At 37.1% G+C, this 19,918-nt stretch overlaps 1 protein-coding gene across 2 annotated transcripts in view; it reads right to left on the bottom strand.

The window, feature by feature from the left end:
• The window catches only part of Tmem245 (transmembrane protein 245), an 82,910-nt gene that overhangs the window by 10,162 nt on the left and 52,830 nt on the right, over window positions 1-19,918 (bottom strand). For both annotated transcript variants that reach the window (XM_034636752.2, XM_027943008.2), the window contains 5 exons: window positions 17,973-18,095; window positions 17,699-17,844; window positions 5,150-5,250; window positions 3,520-3,694; window positions 1,935-2,129 (listed from right to left, as the gene is read on the bottom strand). In XM_034636752.2, coding sequence (XP_034492643.2) covers window positions 1,935-2,129; window positions 3,520-3,694; window positions 5,150-5,250; window positions 17,699-17,844; window positions 17,973-18,095 — 740 coding nt within the window. The remainder of the gene's footprint in view (window positions 1-1,934; window positions 2,130-3,519; window positions 3,695-5,149; window positions 5,251-17,698; window positions 17,845-17,972; window positions 18,096-19,918) is intronic.

The raw sequence follows: 19,918 nt of genomic DNA on the forward strand, positions 1-19,918 counted from the left end.
GTCATCACATCCCAAGTGGTAAGGTCTTTGTCAAAACCTCGTAGGTCCCCCTCTATCTATTCTTGCTGAGGAAGCCAATTTTTCCTTGTCACCCTGTGAGAGTACTGCATTAGCTCAAATGGACCTCTGACCAACCAACTCTAACTCAGAAACTACTTCACTTATTCTGAGTTAAAAGGATCATGTCTTGCCAAGTATGGTGGTATACATCTGTAATCCCAATGACTTGGGAGGCTGAGGCAGGAGGATTGCAAGTTCAAGGCAGCCTCAGCAACTTAGCAAGAATCTGTCTCAAAATAAAAAATAAAAAGGGCTGGGGTGTAGCTCAATGGCAGAGCACCCTAGGACTCAATCCCCAGTATCAAAAAATAAAATTAAAAAAAAAAAGACTATGTCTCTTTAACACTTAGAAGAAGTATATATACAAGAATTATATACAAGAATTGTATATGATAATATAAAATGGTTATTAAGTACATGGTCAGAAGCAACTTGTCAATGACTCCTCAATTACACTAGAATAACCCAAGGCAGAGAAACTGTGTTTTCCAGTTGAGGATAATAAGAATGATGCAATAAAGACTCTGGAAAGTTACAATCTATTCTTACACTGTCCCTCTTACTTTTGTTGTTATGAATGTAAATTCTGGTATTCCACATAGAAAATTGTTTTGCAAGAGTCTATTAACATTAAACCAGATGTATACCCAGATGTTCCACTTTGTCATAGCATCTTGATTTATAACAGCCATTAATGGAAATTACCAAATGTCTGTCAATACTACACTGAATAAATGAGACTGTAGTATATTCATATACTCGAATCCTAGATAACAGTGGGAAAAAATGAACAATGGGGAAAAAAGTGCAACAAGAAGGGTAAATCCCAGAGACAGAATGTACATCAAAAGAGGTCTCCCTTAAGAGTTTACACATTGATGACGTTCAAACACAGAACTAAAGTGACTCAGAATATTAGCAGGCAGAGGGGCCAAACTGAAGAAGCATATGGAAGAACTCCAGAATAATGGGAACGTTCTGTATCATGATATGGGTGGTAGTTACGTGAATATAAATATATAACAAAGATCATTAGCATAAGTCTTAATATATTGAGGACTTGTATATCACCATAAGATATGCCTAAATAAAATATTATAACAAAATTATGAGATAATTGGGAAATATTTTAAACATTATAATTTACTTTATGAAACTCTGGTGATAACAGATGAGAACAATTATTATTTTAATACCTGTACTGTGTATGTAGAAATATTCAACAACAAACTATAATACAACAAAGAAAACTTGGGTTGGGGGGGGGGAGGACCAGGAATCCATAAGACTTCATCTAGATTCACCAGTGTTTTATTACAGTCCTTTCTCTTTCTTTCTTCCTCCCTCCCTCCCTCCTTCCCCTCCCCCCCCCTCTGTTTTGGCTGAAAATAAGTTTTTAAAAATCATGGCATGTTATCCCTAAAGGACATTCCCCTATACAGCCAAAAGAAACCATCAAATCCAAGAAATTTAACAGTGACTATATATTATGGAAAATACAGTCCTTGGTTAATCTTCCCTATTGTTCCATAAATGTTCTTTATAAGTTCTGCTCATCCCCAATCCAGAAACCTACCATGGATTCATGTGCTGCATTTGGTTGTCCAATTTCTTGAGTCTCCCCCTACAATCTCTCTTAAATTTACTTATTTTTGGTCTTTTATGACATTAACAATTTTGATCTAATATAGTTTAAAATTTTTCCTGCCATAAGAAACCCAATCTGAAAACAATTTGTTTCTTTAGAGTCTTCTTCACAGCATTAGTATTCAAACACCTTTATCCTGACAAGTCTGGATGATTTATTTACCAAATACAGAGACAAGACAGTTCAATGTTCACATGTGGTTTATGATCATTCTGCATGAACTCACCGCTGAGTCTGAGTAGGCCATGGGGTCTGGTTTGGTGTGGGTACTGAATTCGTGGGACTCACTAGCATGGCACTATAGATATTGGAAGCAACCACAAGGATGCAGAGAAGTATGGGCCCAATGATTGCCCCTTCCAGGCCAAGGTAGTAAGCACCACCAGCTACTGCCAAGCCTGTCAGGTAAGGATGGCCACCTCTGGAAAAAAGAGCACAGGGATTAGCTTGTGAATGAACAAACAAACCTCACACAACTCTAAAAAATCTTTCTAACACAATGTCCATTCTTCAGTACACTGGGCTTTTTAATCTATTGCAGGCTTTCTTTAAATTCCTCCATGAAGATAACTGATCACTGATGGTAAGAAAATCAAGATACAAGACTTTACTTGCCCATGCACCAGTGTGTGACATCTGCCTATTTACAACTGAAATAGCACTGTTAACAGATATTCTATACCCAGTGCAGGTGGGTCCCTGCAGATTAATGCTGACTTAGAACTCTTTACCTTAATATAAAATATACAGCAAAGTTTAAATAAATGAAAACACTTATTCCTAGTGTTCAAAACTCATCTATTAAACTAGTTACCCACACCCTGATGTTCTCCTTTAATTTTCTCTCTCAAGCTTTAGGCATACCAGTTCCCTAAGGCTGGCTTATAGAGTTGCTTGTCTCTTTTTGCTCTGGAACTTTGGGACTTCAGAGTTCTTATACATAAGTTTTTTCTACTCTAACTAACTAAAAAGAGAAAACAAGGTAGTATACAATTACTCTCTACATAATTTCACTGAAGAGTACTACTTCTGGAAACACTGACCCTGTCTACTCTTACCTTTTATTTTATTTAAAAATTCAGTGTACTAGACAGCTTGAGTAGGCCATAAACTTTTGGTCACAACCTAAATTCTAATAAGCAATGTGAATCTGAATATATGACTAAATGACAATTGGCTTGATTTACTCAATGTAATTCTTAAAAAGCTATCAAAACCAAAAAAATGGCTGGCACAGAAGCCACACACCTGCAATCCCAGCAATTCAGAAAAGGAGGACTGAAAGTTTGATGCCTGTCTTAGCAATTTAGTGAGGCCCTAATAAGCAACTTACTGAGACCCTGTCTCAAAATAAAAAATAAAAAGGATTGGAGAGATAGTTCAGTGGCAGGCACCCCTGGATTCAAACCCAGTACCAAACAACAACAACAAAAAAAACAAAATGAAAAGATACTTCTTATATGACCAAGGTTTTGATTCTGTCTTAAATTTAACCTGTATTCCTCACTGAATCATACTGTCTTCTGTGTGTGTATGTGTGGTACTGGGGACTGAACCCAAGGGTGCTCGAACATTGAGCCATATCCTTTATGTCTTTGTTTTTGAGATAAAATATACCTTACAAAATATAAAATATATAAAATAACATACCTTATAAACAATGTTATTTTAAATTAAAATTTAAAAGACTACTTTACTGAAAATTCCTTTTATCAGCTCTTTCCCCAAACCCCATTCCCCTCAAAATACAAAACTGCTTCAAAAACAATACATACTGCTCGATCATTCACCAGTAATTTCCGACTACTCACCCTGAAATATCAGAATAAATTGCAGTATCTACAAAGTATGTTGGCAAGAGATGAAAAACCAACAACAAAATGGCCTTGCATCCTAAGCCTTGTGTCAGCCACAAGTCTAGAACCGCGGGTATTGCTGCCCAGTATGTCCCAAGGAATGGCACTGCTCCAAGGATTGCTGCTAAGGCTAATAAAACACAAAAAAAGAAAAGATACTCAAGGTTCTCACAAAATAATCACAATGCAGCAAAAACTAATCTCTTCCTACTTAAAAATATCCACCAAAACTCACAAACTCTAATTTTAAGAGACTGATAAGCCCTATTTAACTGAATTTTTCAGTTAAATAAGAGTCTAATACCTTAAAATTTATCATTAAAAATCTTTATAATGTGTGTGTCTACTTTGTAAATCTGTTCGTCAGTGATAAAATCTTAGTGTTCTGCAGGTGTTACTCTGAATGGGTAATTAAAAAACAGTCCTATAAAAGGGTAGCACATTTATCAACATTCTTATTGAGTGCAAAAGCTAATTAAATATTAGTCTTTAGGCCTGGGGTGTGGCTCAGTGGTAGAATACTGGACTGAAGGTACAAGGCCCTGAGTTCCATCCCCTGCTCAGAAAGAGAGAAGAGGAAAAAGAAATCAGTTTCTAAAACCCAGATATAAATGTATATTCTTTACTTTGCTTCAAATAAAAATGAAATGTAGTCAGGCATAGCAGCACATGCCTATAATCCCAGTAGCTCCGGAGGCTGAGGCAGGAGGATCTTGAGTTCAAAGCCAGCCTCAGCAAAAGTAAGGCACTAAGCAAATCAATGAGGAATGGCACTGCTCTAAAGGAGGAATGGTTCCTGTCTCTAAATAACATACAAAACAGGCCTGGGGATGTGGCTCAGGGGTCGGTCAGTCGGTCTGTCTCTCTCTGGAACCATTAAACACATGTGTGACCTTAGGAAACCTTGGTTTCTTATCTAGACAACATGAACATCACCACTCTGACTGCCTCTCAGGGTGATTATGGAATAAGAACCCCCACATGCTCTCAGAGTGCTTGTACATCACAGTGTGGGTTTGTGGACACCAAGAAGGAAAGAAGGTAAAGAAAGAGGGGAGAGTGAAAAGTAGAAGCGATGAAGATAGAGGTAATGTGGAATGCAGAGATATTTAGGAAAACAGGGAGTAACAGAAATAAAGGAAGAAAAAGCCAAAGGACAGGAACAGAGATTACATAAAGGAAAAAAAGCACAAGAAGGTCATTAAACCACCTGGTACTTATGGAATGAGGACATTACCAGAACAGATCATGACAGGTTTAGATTCAGCCTATGTGCTCCCAGATGCAGTCATCCTCTCCCTGGGGCAGGACAAAGCTATTTTAGGTCAGTTGATATACTGAGCACCAGTTACATGCTAGGTGTGTGTTAAGTGCTGAAACGTGCTGGGTGTGGTTCTAGCCACTGGGAAAATAGTAACAAAAAAAGGATAATACAAGCCATATTTCTGCTCTTAATCTGGATTAGATTAGGTCTCAAATTATAAAATTTATTCTAAACTTAAAGAAAATGACATTTCCTAACATATGTCAAATAGTCTAACTTTTCTTAAATAGAGGGCAGTGGAAGTGATGATATGGTTGTTACCTGATGGTATGAAGACAATATTGATGCCAAATATAGTATGAGTCAGCCAGGTATACAATCCATAAAAGCCAGCCATTTTGAGGGAAGCATCAAATACCCCTCTAGAATGTCCAAAGATAAAAAGAAAAAGTAAATAAATACAGCATCATGCAGTGGTTCTGAAAAACCAATACTTCTAGGCTTCTGGTCACTTCATTCCAAATCTGGTCAAAGTTTCAATTTTTATACTAACCTGAGAATGTTGTTTCATTTTATTGCAAAGAAATATAAAGACTTTATATTTTAAAATCCAAACATGTTTATACAGCTGTTCTTTAAATCTCTCTGATGAAAAGATCAACAGAACACTAAAATACCCTACCCACTGAACTAATTCATCAACTTTACACTTCTGAAGCAGATAACTCATTTGCAATGACTATATTTCCTAAGTGTGAATCACATGAGTCCAAGGTTAGAAACCCATCTATGGCCAGCCCTTCTCTTCAGAAAAAGCAAATGAGCCAGGCATGGTGTCCCACACCTATGAATCCCAGCAACTTGGGAGGCTGAGACAGGGCGATTGCAAGTTCATTAAAAATAAAAAAGGGTTGGGAATGTGGCTCAGATGATTAAATAACCCTGGGTTCAATCACTGGTAAAAAAAAAAAAGAAAGGAAGAAAAGAAGCAAATGAGGCTGGGCATGTATTTCAGTGAACACATGCTTAGCATGCTCTAGACCCTGGATACAATCCCAACCTTCATCAATCTTTCTTTTCTTGTTAACAAAATTTCCCCATAGTTCTTTAACTGAGCAACCAAGTCTACAAAGTAACTTCTGCTATAAGGGTTATCAAAAAAGGCAGGTCATGGGGGTTTGGGGGGGAATGAACAACAACAAAATTAGCCCCAAATAAAAATCAGAGAGCAAAACACAAGGAAGCTAACACACACACATATTTAGTGATTAATATAGGAATTTAGCACATGAATTTCTGTTTATAAAGCTGTTCTTTAAATTTCTCTCTGATGAAAAGAGAGTATCAGGCACTTTCTTTTTGCTTTTTGGTTGGAAGATTAGTAACACAAGACTGTTTAAAGAGAAGGAAAACCTGACTAGAGATAGCACAAAAGCAGAAACCTGAAATAATCTCAAGAATATCACAAACTATAAAAGCCTGGGCTTTGCGGGGAACAAGGGAGCACTGGGTGTATTCATGAGGTGAGAAAGCTGTAACTGAAAAAGCAGAGGATACGGCAGCAAAGGGGAAACTGTACACACAAGGAAACTGTTCTGCAAAGGGAAACACAAGGTGTATTCTCCGAGGAAGTCAGGCTCTGAAATCTGGTGATTCAGCCACCTAACAGGGCTCTGAGGCATGGATTTTATAACACAGTGGCTCCCCAAGTGTAAAAACCTGTCATCCTTACCAAAAGCTTTCACTTGAGAATATCTTAAAGATGTCATGAGACCCCTGACAACAAGGATCCAGACTAAAGCGGCATCAAAAAGACCAAAAAAGGGGAGAGACTCTGCAGGAAATACAATCTGAAAAGTAACTGAATAGAGGAGTCAGAGGAAAGAGAAAATGGCAGAGCTTCAGACCTTAACCCTAAGGAGAAGAGTGGTAGTGTCTCAAAGATGTGGAGAAGGACAGAATGGAAGAGGAATAGAAGAAAAGGGATTAAGTTTAGTTTGGGCAATGGTAAGTCAGGAAATGGAAGCCAGGTCACAAACACCTATAATCCCAGCAACTAGAAAGGCTGAGACAGCAGAATCACAAGTTCAAGGCCAGGCTCAGCAACTTAGCGAGAACTTATCTCAAAATAAAAACAGGCCAGGTATTGGTTCAGTGGTAAAGTGCCTCTGTGTTCAGTCTCTAGAACCACAAAACAAAGTGGCCTGTGGAAACATCCTGAAGGAAGCTGAAATGAGAGGTAAGGTTTAATGAGAGCTTAGAACAAGAGATCTGAGGTGCTTCAGAGTAGATTATTATAGGAGAGGACAAGATATTCCTGAGGGGCAAGTGTAGAGGAAACCAAGCAATTGGCTGTGCTCTCATAAGGGACCTAAGGACAAAGACATACCAGCCAGAGGGAATGAAAGCATTTCTGTAATGGGAGCAAAATCCCAGAGAGCACAAAAGAAGGAAGCTATTGAGAGGGAGGGAATAACAATGTTGAGAGACAGAGAAAAAATGGAATTTGCCTAGAATTAGAGAAACATCAAGGTGAAAAGATACTGATGTGATCTTACCTTATATATGTAGAAATGTCTAAGACAAATATAAGTTGACACCAAGTTACAACAAAATATTACGAATGAGGGCTGGAGTTGTGGCTCAGTGGTAGAGTGCTCACCTAGCATGGGTGAGGCACTGGGCTCAATAAACCACAGAAAAATAAGTAAATTAAAATAAAGGCATTGTGTCCACCTATAACTAAAAAAATTTTTTTAAAAACAATATTGCAAATGAATCACCCCTCTGGTAGCAAGCAAGCAAAGCTCATTCCAAAAGGAACCACAAGTAGGAAATAACACACTGTCTCCTTTCTTCTACATCTGGGAATGCTGACTATGATATTCTTGTTAAGACAACTTTTAAATAATTCTGTAGATCCTAAATGCACTATATATTGTTTGTAGCTACTAAACATATTCATGCAACCTGATGAGGGATGAAAAAACAATATATTCCCCTTTACTGCATTACTTAGGATCTTATGCACAACCTTTAGAAAATAGCAAAGTAAAATCCTAGAAGATTGAATTTTCAACACCCTCAAATTCCTAACCATGTTTTCTTCTCTTTTTGTGCTTTAGTGAACGATAATTTACAAATAATAAACTCACCAACTTTAAGTGTGCAATTAAGTTTTGACTTAAGTTACACAACACTATATTTAGAATGTTTCCATCACCCCAAAAAGTTTCCTCATGTGCTTTGTAGTCAGTCCCAGCCCGACCTCTAACAGCCATTAGATAAGCTTTCTTTCATTATAAATTTTACCTTTTCTAGAATTTCATATAAACAGAATCATACATTATATAGCATTTTTTTAAAAAAGTGGTAAAATAGGAATAACATTTGTCATCTTAATCATTTTAAGTGTGTAATTCAGCAGTACATTACATTGATTGATATTATGTGGCTTTTGGTGTTTGGTTTCTTTCACCTAATGCTTTTGGGCTTCATCTACATTGAATGGAATAGTAGTCCGTCATTTGACTCCTGGGTAGTGTACTTCCATTATATAGATAAACCAAAATTTGTTTATCCACTTACCAGCTGATGAGCAGTTTTGGTCAGTTTCCAGTTTTAAAGCTATCATGAATAAAGCTGCTATGAATATTAAAGTATATATCTTTGTGTAAACATACACTGTCAACATTTTTCTTTGACAAATATCTAGGAGTAGACACTGGGTTACACAATGTCTATTTATTTACCTTTATAAAAGAAGCACTAACAATTATTCTGATCTCCCAATTCAGAAAAAATCTGTAGTCCATGGACATCATCCCAGAAATCAACACTTGCACCACAAGGTATCTCCTCAACATGTGATATCAAAATTCATACTGAACAGCTTTATGAGAGTTGATACTGGCAGAAAAAGCAATTTAGCTCATGAAAAGCTAAAAAGCAGTGCACCTAAAGCCTCTAGTAACTGACCCCGTGCATAGCAGGTGCTCACCAGACAGAAGCTATTACTGATGTATTCTGATCAGAATTTGAAAGATGTGTATACTTGACCAACACCCAAGGGATTCTGATGAAAACTCTAGAAGTCTGAACTCCCAGAGCCTTGCATATTGGAAAAGGGAAGTTCAAGAGAAATTAACATTTACTTTTAAGTACACATGTGGTAAGATGAACAATGGCCCCACAATAATATCTACATCTTCTCCCCAGAACCTGTGATACTGTCACCTCACAAGACAGAAGGAACTTGAAATATGTGATTAAGAATCTTGAGATAGATTATCTTGAATTATCTAGTTATACCAATATAATTACTAAAATCCTAAAGAATGACATGGAGCTTTATTTTCATATCATATATAAAAATCAACTCAAAATAGATTTAAGACTTAATCTGAAGACATGAAACTGTAAAATTACGAGAAGAAAATAGAGAGAAAAACTCCCTGACCTTGGTGTAAGCTATGAGTTTTTAACATATGACCCCCACCCCCAAAACACAGACTGCAAAAATAGTCAAAATGGCATTTCATCTAACTAAAAAGCTTCTGCAAAGGTAAATATCCACAGAATGAAAAGACAATCTCAATCTAGGAAAAAATATTTGCAAATCATGTATCTGATACAGGTTTATATCCAAATAAGTCAGTAGGATAAAATAACTCAATTTAAAAATGGACGACAAAGGGGGACTGATGATATAGCTCAGTTGGTAGCACGCTTGCCTTGCATGCACACGGCCCTGGGTTCAATCCCCAGCACCATCAAAAAAAAAAAAGGCAAAATTGGTGAGTATGTAGGCAAAGGAACTGTTGGGGGAAATGTAAATTAGTAGAGTCAAATGGAAAATAATGGCATTTATAGAGTTTTCTCAAAAAACTAGCAATCCCACCTCTGGGTATATATCCAAATGAACTGAAATGAGTATGTGGAAGAGGTATCTTACTTCCATGATTTCTGGTTTTGTTTGCAGTGCTGGAGATCACACCCAAGGGCTCATACATGCTTTACCACTGAGCCTCACGCCCAGCCCTATGCTCCTAATGCAGCACCATTCACAACAACCAAGATACACAACCAACCTAGGTGTCCATCAACAGACGAGTGGATAAAAAAATGTGAAGACACACGTTCAAGGCCACATTATTTAGTATCAAAAAGGAAGAAAATTCTATCATTTTCAACAACATGGACAAAGCTGAAAGACATTTTGCTAAGTGAAATAAGCGAGGCACAGAAAGCCAAATGCCACATGATCTCACTCATGTGGAATATAAGAACTGAACCCAAAGAAGCAGAAAGCAGAAAGGTGGTTGCCAGAGACTGTGAGTAGGGGGTTAGAGAGTTGGTCAAAAGGTCAAATATGTAGGTACAGGATGAGGAAGTCCAGACGATTTACTGTACAGCATGGTGGCTATTCTTAATAATAATGTACGCATGAAATTTGCTAAAAGAGTAGATCTTAAGTGTTCTCACAACAAAACTAACAAATATATGAGATGACTGATATATTAGCTTGATTTAATCATTTCACAATTTATGCACTATATCAAAACATTTAATTATACACAGAAAATATATATTTTTATCAACTGTACATTATGTTTTAAAAAAAGAAAAATGTTTTTTAAAAAGTCCTTATATAGTGAGTAAGGCCGTGTAGAATTAGTGGTACTGGTTGTACAAACTGTGAATGAACTACAAACCTTTGAATTACATATATACTTTAAAGTAGTTAAAATATTGAGTTTAATATGGATTTTATCTCAATTAAAAAAAAAAATTCCAGGAGTGATGGCGTATGCCTGTAATCCCAGCAGCTCGGGAGTCTGCTGAAGCAGGAAAATCATGAGTTCAAAGTGAGCCTCAGCAACTTAGCAAGGCTCTAAGCAACTCAGTGAGACCATGTCTCTAAAAATTTTTTAAAAAGGACGAGGGATGTGGCTTAGTGGTTGAGTGGCCCTGGGTTCAACCCCTGGTACCCAAAAAAAAAAAAAAAATTAACATGAAGAGGGAGGCACTGAGTGAGAGTCAGGGAAGGAGACATTAGGACAGAAGTAGAGCTCAGACAGGGAGATCGGAAATCCCACGCTGCTGGCCTTGAAGCTGGAGGGAGGAGCCATATTCAAGGTATGAAGGCAGCCTCTAGAAACTAGAAAAGACAAAACAAATTCTCCCCTACATCCTACAGAAAAAGCACAACCCTCCTGATTTTTAGGACTTCTAACCTCCCAACTAAAAAAATTAAAAGTATGTTATTAAAGCCATTAAGTTTTTGCCAACTTGTTATAGCAGCAATGGGAAACTAATACAATGCAAGTAGCATGCCAGCAAGTTTTGTTTAGCTGAACAGTAGCATACAGATGAAGCTATAAAAGCAATAACCTATAATACTCATCTCTGGGTTCTCTGGAACCTAAAATTCAGAGACTGGATGCTGGGGCTATAGCTCAGTGGTAGATAGAATGCTTGCCTACCACATGCGAGGCCCTAGTTTGATAATCAGAATCATGCACATACTCAAAAAAAATATCCTTTTTATGTGCCTATAATTAATGACCTGTTGTACTCACCAATGAATAGACAAACCATAAGATAAAACAGAATACAAAGTCCAAAAGTAAAATAAATTGTATGTGGACATTTAATATAAAATAAAGCATGCATTTCAAACCACAGATACAAGGATGGACTTTTTGTGGGGAATACGGGATATAGCTCAGTGGCATAGCACCTGCCAGTACGGGCAAGGCTCTGGGTTAGAGACTGCAAAATCATTGGGGAAATGCAAAATAAAATCAATAAGAGATATCACCTAACACCCATTAAATTTACTCTCATAGTCAACTAAAACTTTATCTGGCATATAACAATGTGCATAATATAGTTTAAAAGGATTACCAGAAATTATTAGTTTAATCAATGCAAGAATATTTCTTACAATCATACCAATGAAAGATAATTCTTTCATTTCATTCACTCGTTGGTATCAACTGATTAATCAACACTTTTTTGGATATTCAAATTCAGTGAGAACTTTCCCTGCACTGCTGTCAACAAAAAACATTATGACACACTTTGTCAAATCTCTTGCAAAAATCCCAGTAGAGTCAGAACTTGTGGCATTCCCTCTGGGTGGCTGTGTGAATTTATGGTGCCATGAAGCATTGCCCTTTCCCCCTTTACAACTGCTAACAACCATATCATCAAGCACATACTGTAAAATCAGACTGAAAACCTAAATCGGGTTCATCACTCCAATATTTATATAACATATGATCCTATTCCACCCTCAACCCTTTCTTTGGGGGGTGGGAGAAAGAGCATTGACTGTGTTCTGACTTATGGGTCCCTTCTCTTTTTTTTAATATTTTTTTATTGCAGATGGACACAATGCCTTTATTTTATTTTTATGTGGTGCTGAGGATCAAACCCAGTGCCTTCCATATGCAAGGCAAGCACTCTACCACTGAGCAACAACCCCAGCCCTTTGGGTCCCTTCTTTACAAGTGATTCTTCAAAGATGACTGACAGTTGTTCTTTAACCACATCTAAGCTCTCCAGTAATCAGCAACTGATGAGAATCAAATTCAGAATATTCTGGAAACTCTTTCTCTCCTCTCTTTTGGTAGCTCGGCAGGACTGATTTGGCGCAACAGAAGAAAAAACTGACATTAGCCACCGAGCTGGAGGCTCCCCTTTTCAACAAGGCCACTTGCTCACACAGAGACCTCCCATTATTACACATATATTCCCTTGTCCCACACTGTGGTAGACCATTCCAGGGAAGGGCACCTCTCTAATGGAAGGCAGGCCATAGTGCTCCAATCCAGCAATGCCTCACCTAAGGTAAGAATTGGATCAGAAAACCTGCTTTTCATGAAATGAGATTCTGAAGCAAGTCCTGGGGTTGGGAGAAATTACAACCAGTCAAGAACCTCTGTGCATTTGGAAGTACACAGGGCCATACATTGTGGCCACGTAAGAAGCACATGTCTAAGGAAGAATCAGCAAGGAAGCGAAGAGTCAAAAAATCACATTCTGTCTACTCTACAATATTTCTGTACACTGGTCCCACCCTCAAGCAGACAGACTACTACTAGATTCTCATTTCCCAGGACAACCAACAGCTATCAGTATTAGCCTTACCAGTATTCTCCCAGCACTGCAACAGTGTGCCTCAAGCAGAAGGTGAGCTATCAAAGGAAAACAGTGAGCTCTCAGAGACACTGCATATAAAACTCCAATTGGGAAAAGTACCCTCCTGCTCCCTTTATTATACTTTGCTTCATTGTACTTCAGATATTGTAAAGCAATTTTTTTTTTAACAAATTGAACATTTGTGTCAACTATGTTGAGTAAGTCTATGAAACCATTTTTCCAACAGCTCAGATAATTATTAGCCTTTTTCAGCAATAAGATTTTTAAATTAAGTTACAAAAGTTTTTTCAGATAGAATGCTATTACCCACTTAATAGGCTATAGTATTGGGTACACATAATTTTTATGTGCATTGGAAAACCAAAAAAAATTCATATAACTCACTTTATTGCAATGATCTAAAACTAAACCTGCATTATCTCCAGGGTTTGTCTGTACACCTAACCTCTCCTGAGAAATTACATGCCTCTTTCCCATTCGTGGCTCATTTGGCCCAGAGACTCAGCTCCACAGTACAAAGCACTGAAACCTGGTTGACAATGGATTCTCAGTGTAAGTGGAATGGTCTTGATGTGCACTCAGGCCCAGAAAACTGGCTGAGGGGTACAGGAAAGAGCCATTTGTACAGAAAGCTTCCATTCCCACAAAAACAGTTCTGAGTCTGTCACAGGCAGAAGCACACAACACTGGCATTCAGTAAATCATCTGGAGATGCTGGCAGTAGCAATATTAATTATTTTTATACCACTAATACATGTTTTGTGTCCTTAATAGTGCCTGTAGATCATGGAAGCTTACTCTAATGCTAAAAATATAACAACAGGTTGTTTCAATTACCAAGACAAATTGTAAACATTCATATCTCAAAACTAGTTCTATTACAAGCCCATTAAAATAAATGTAGCAATTTTTAAACCATCACAGTGAGAAATTACACACAAGACAAAGATTTTTAGGTGACTTTCATTGGAAACTAAAAAAAAGATAAAGGTTCAGGTATTTCAGACCCAATCTTTAGTCAAGTAGGTTAAAAGGCAGATATTTATTGTCTTGATTATTTTTTAAGAACTCCAGCTCATTTAAATTTCTCATATATGCAGAATCAATTCTCCCTCTTTAATTCAATGTTAGGAGATCTCAAATAAATGAAAATACTTTTTTAAAGCTTTAAACTCTTCCTTATACAATTTAAACAAATGCTATTCATACCCTTAAATGCATGAAAGTTTCTTTCCAATGCTTATTTAATTTGCTCAAAGTAAAAAACAGAAATGCTGATTTAAAAAATTCTCCAAAATTGGGGTGTCAAAGTGGAAGTATGTTCACTTTCCAACTCAAAGTCTTACAGTACACACATTCTCCCATCTAATTCACCAGTAGGACTTCCACCCACCAGCATTCAAAGTTGTAATACCAGCAAGCAAGAGCCATACCCGTGTGCATGCACTCATGTGAAAATATCACACACACTAAATTGCATTGAGGCCGTGACAACATGCAACTTAGTAATGTGCAATATCTCCACCAGAGCAAGCAGAATGGGAGCATCGGGGAAGAAGGGTGTGATGTGTACATTCAGGAGACAACATGCTGCTAAAGGGAGGAAAATGGTCTAGGGATAAAGGATGCATGCCACTAACTCAAAAATCCATGAAATGAAAACCTAACCACAAAAGTGTTCAATTTAGGGGAATACTGATTCAGTAATAATTAAGGTTCAAAAATTCAATGGGACAGTGATCATACAGGGACACATAAATCAGAAGGCAAAGCTTCAGGAACAGATACTTTCACTGTCTGGTCATGCAGTTAGCCTCCAGTTTCATTCCACTTTCTAACATTCATTTATTTTGGATCAAATAAAACAAGTTTAATGACTTCCACTTAACTACAACACTGATGATGATTAATGACTGCTGCTTATGAAACTTGTTATCACTGAAAATTTACAGACCAAGCTGCATTTTAAAAACAATATTTTCATAATCATTTGTATGTTTTCCCTCTTAAAAATCTCTCACAATGAAGAAATATTCCTACTTGAACACAATCCTTCAGAATGAAAAAATCTAACAAGAGTTCTTAGAAATAGCTCACTGTTATCCCAAAGGCTCTTGAGAGGAATCCATTGTTAAGACTTACACAGAATTTGACCTAATAAAGAAATAACCCAAAGTACACAGACTGCAAAAAATCATCTTGAATTACAATCTTTATATAACTTGATATAGCTTTGGTCCAAAAGACAGCTCAAGTCTTAACACTTTTTCTAGTCTATACAGATTTATCAGACTCACAAAAATCAATCAGTTTTGAGTACCAACAGTCGGGTACTGAAATCTGTTGAATTTTTATTCTGTATTAAAAATGGTATGATAAAAAATGAAATGGTTTTTGTCTTAATATACTTGGGAACCATTCATGGGCTACTGGCATAGTGCATAATTAGTGTACAGCAAGAAAAGGCCAAACTAATTTGTAAAAAAACACATTTCTTCATATATCTGAAGATTACAGCACTCTTCCTAATCTCAAAGTCTCCCTGAGCTAAAGGCCCGAATACAGCTGCCAGCTCCATGTGTCTACATAAATGGTCTAAACAATACTGCAAATTTAATTCATGATCTTCTACCCCAACCAGCTTCTCCTGGAAGACGGTATCATGGAATAACAGGATACGCACTTTTGATCAATTGGATATAGGTGCAAATTACAGCTGTACTTACCATGACCACAGATCTATTAGCAGCCAAGACTTAAAAAATTAAATTCCAAACAAAGGAGGCAGCAATATTTGGTATCCAAAAGATAAAAATAAGGAAAAAAAAAAAAAAAAAGGGTGACTCCATAACAGACATTTTAGAGGACAGCTGGAAAGTGATGTGCTTTAAGAAAATAAGAGAAAACTCAAGAATTGTGATTTGAAAACAGAAAAAAAAAAAATTTGTGAAGAGTCAGTGCTAAAGAAGGTTACTTTAAGGAAATGAAATACCATCTTTCTTAAAGCTCTTTATGGGCAAGGTACATGTTCCTCTGTATGGCTTGCTAAGTCATATGGACAGGAGGACTGCTGCCAGTCTCTGATATGGCTGGGTCAACATCCTTTTCCTTTTGGAAAGAAAGAAATACTCCATTTGGTAGAGTATTTGCATATGCTTTTTTTGATTTAGAAAAATATCTGAGATAAACAACAAACAAAAACCCTACTGTTGCAATTTCCATTATTTACCCAAAGGTAAGGACGATGCCCCAGGCTCACATAGACTTAGGTGGGATACTAAAGCTAATAATACATTCTTAAAGACAGCATCACTCTGACAGCTGCTGTTGGATAACACACTCCCACATCTGGAATCTTTACATGGATGACCCCATGTAGATACTCCAGGGCACCATATAAATCTCACTAGTATCGGTGAAGATTTTACCCATGCCTTGTTAGCAGGACTGAAAGAGAAAACCTAGAAACTGAGGAAGTTTCCAGAAATGATATATTCTCCCTACCTGTTACATGTGAAAAGTAAGCTAAGATTAGTGAGTCAGGATTATCAGGTCAAATCAAGATTTCTGTGATGGCTAATTACAAACAATACTTTGTGGTTGATTCATTGATATTTTTGTTTTTGTTTATGGTACTGGTGATTAGACCCAGGACCTCAAAAATACAAATGCTAGGCAGGTGCAGCAAGCACCACAGAGCCACATCCCCAGCCCTTTCTATTTTATTTTTTTGATAGGTTCTAAGTTGCCAAGGCTGGCCTAAAACTTGCAATCCTCATGAATAGCTGGGAATAGCTGAATAGCACCACCACATCCAGCCAGATATTGCTATTTTAAAAATGTATATGGAAAACAGAAATGCCTAAAATTTACTATTCAACAAAGCTTACGACCACCTGACTAATAACTTACTAGTAACTAGAAAGAAGAGTTACTATAAAGAAGAGTTCTAATGGATGATATTAGGGTTTAACTTGAGTAAAAAATATAATCATATTAATAAGTAATAAGAGGAAGGGAGTGGGGGATGAGTTGAGAGAGATCTATACTGCAAAAAGCATCTCCTTACCAGGCATGGTGAAGAGAAGAAAGAAATGGGGTCTAGAAGCCAGTGGCTTTGAAAGAGCTATGGAGTGTACAAGTTGAAAAAGAACCTCATTCGAAGAGCAAGCCTGCCATACAAGGACCTCAGAGGCATGAGGGAAGTTTCTAGACAGAACCTACTATGCACACAGAGCTTCTGACTTGAACTAAAGACTGCATTTCCAGTATCCAACCTGTCCCTGCAGAGGGCACAGCCTGGCTGCAGTGGGAGACAGAACGAAACATGAAGGCCATCTGCTGCCCTCCCAGATCTAAGCTAGAATTCCTGAAAACAGAAGAAGGTTCTGAGGAAGTGAAGTGGTGGAAGAAGGGGGTTCTCCCATGCAAGTGGCATGACAACAAGAACTAGACTATGAGCTGCTGATGGACAGCAGGCCATGGCATCTTTGGAAATCACAAACTCTGGCTTTGTTTGTTTGTTTGTTATTAACATATGTACTACTTATAGCATCTTCTCAAAATGAGATGAAAATCTTGAGACTACCAGAGTCTTTCACTAATTTAGTGATGAATATTACTAGGAAGCTCAAGACAGACAAGAGGCTTCTCATGGAAAGCAGTTGGTGAAGAGAACAAAAGCATAAATCTTACCCCTACCTGATAGCTTCTTCCACAGACTGGCCGATAATATTAGAAGATGGACCTGGCTGAGATAGTGGTGTCAGGCTTATCACCCACTTCACTGGTTTGTAGTACTCATCACTGGAACTTAACAGATAAAATAGTGTGGTCAGGAAAATTATCTGCAAAAAAAAGGATAGTATCTCCTAAAAAATCACATTTGGGAAACTACAGACAGCCACAAATGCAAACAGAACCAAGAAAATGCTTCAGTGGAGAATGTGACAAGTACTTATCTAGACACACATACCAGAGAGAGTACAAAATTGAGAAGGGCAGTGCCACTGTAGAAAAGAATGGTCAGGAGCGTGGTGACAGTGGTAAACAGCAGGCTCACATTCCGGCTCATAACTATCCACAGGGACTCCAAGATCTGTCAAGGAGGGAAAGTTGGATGTCAGAACTCATCCTCATGAAAGGAGCTGCTACAGCCATCCTGTTTGCTTTGAATACAGTGTCTTAACTACCATAATTGAAAGACAAGAACTATGAGCATCTTAAGAGGGCGGCAGGGCGGCTGAATCAAAAACATCTACATGTTCAATGATAAGGAAAATGGTTACAAGATTATGATGAATCCACTTCAAATACTAGCAAGTAGTTATTAGAAATATTTCTATTATAATAGGAAAATATGATTATAATAACACTAAATTTTAAAAGCAGAATACAAAAAATTTTATATATAGTATGGTTATAACTATGTAAAAATAGAATGCACATAAAAATGTCTACAGGAGGATATGTCAGAATACATCCTGTGTACATATTTATCTTGTAGGATCAAAAGTACAGGCCATGAAGTTCTAGCACTTATTGTATTATCGGCTTCATTCCATTCTTGCCATCTTAGATTCAACTACAAATATAAAAAATACTACAGGAACAACCATTAAAATCACTAGGGTCAAGTGCAGAATCTTTCCTGAGATAGACCATGATTATTATATTGAGACTTACTGACTTAAGTTCATGTATTCCCTGCAAATTCACTAAAACATATCAAGATGATAGCTATTATATGTTAAATATGCCAAGAAATGAACAGTGTCTACAGCCCACCTCCATGCTTTTAATGCCTTGCTTTTCATGAACTTCAATTACCTATGGTAGTGTCTGCTCTATTCTTCCCAAGGAGACTATCCTCCCTCGTAATGAAAAACATGGAAGCAAAATATGTAGTCAGGAAAACACCTTCCATTAATTAACAGTTTTCAAGATATTTCTACAGACCTCACAACAGTGCTAAGAGGGAAGAAATGGAGATGATATCATCTTTGTTTTATAGACTTATAAATTGAAGCTCAGGTTTTTAAAAACTTGCCCAAGGGCACAGAACTAAGGAGGAGAAACAGGGTTGGGGCAAGAACTTAGAAGGCCTGGTTGTTATTCTGGTGCCCTTTCTGAAAACAGCAGATCTGTTTTTTGTCATATATTCATGTTAGACCATCTGTTCTATGAAAGGCCCATCCATTCCTTTCCTACTGCAAATATATCATTTATAAAAGCATGTTTTGTTGCCCTCAGCATTTCTTGCAGATCTCAGCTCAATCTTCATAAGAGAACTTCAGCAGGCTGGCTTCATTTACAAAAACTCCTTATATAAAATCTTTAGAGTGTTTCACAATGCCTACAAAAATATGCATGATTGACTGTTTGACCTGGTGGGATAAAGAATGAATGAACAATGCCACTGATTCCAAGAAACAAACCAACAAGGCCTTTGTGATTTTGACAAGCCTCTTTTGGGGGCTCAGTCATTCTGGAATTTTTAATCAAAAAAAAATTTTAAATAGTTTTTGGGTCACACTTATGGAAAATACCCTGTGGTAATTTTAAGAAATTAGTTGAAAATATTAATGGTACTAAAATAATTCAAGTAACTTTTCTTATTTGAAAAAAAAGGGAATAAGCTGGAGAAAACAAGAAAGGACATTCCCAGAAACTTAAGTAAATCTTAAGGTAAAAAGCAGTTCTAGTTTATATGCCAGTCTTAAATAAAAGAAATTAGTAAAGGCAGAAATAGTAACAAAGCCCCTGAACCTGAAAATGAAACAGATTTATGTAAATAAATATATCTCAGGTCAAAAGCAGAAAACGTGAGCCAGGTTTACTATTGATTTAGTCAAGGATACAATTATAACTCAAAAAATGTCAAGAACAGAGTAGTTGGTTCTGAAACACTTACAAAAAACC

Source organism: Marmota flaviventris, chromosome 13 (genome assembly GCF_047511675.1).
Source record: "Marmota flaviventris isolate mMarFla1 chromosome 13, mMarFla1.hap1, whole genome shotgun sequence".
NCBI classification, from domain to species: Eukaryota; Metazoa; Chordata; class Mammalia; order Rodentia; family Sciuridae; genus Marmota; species Marmota flaviventris.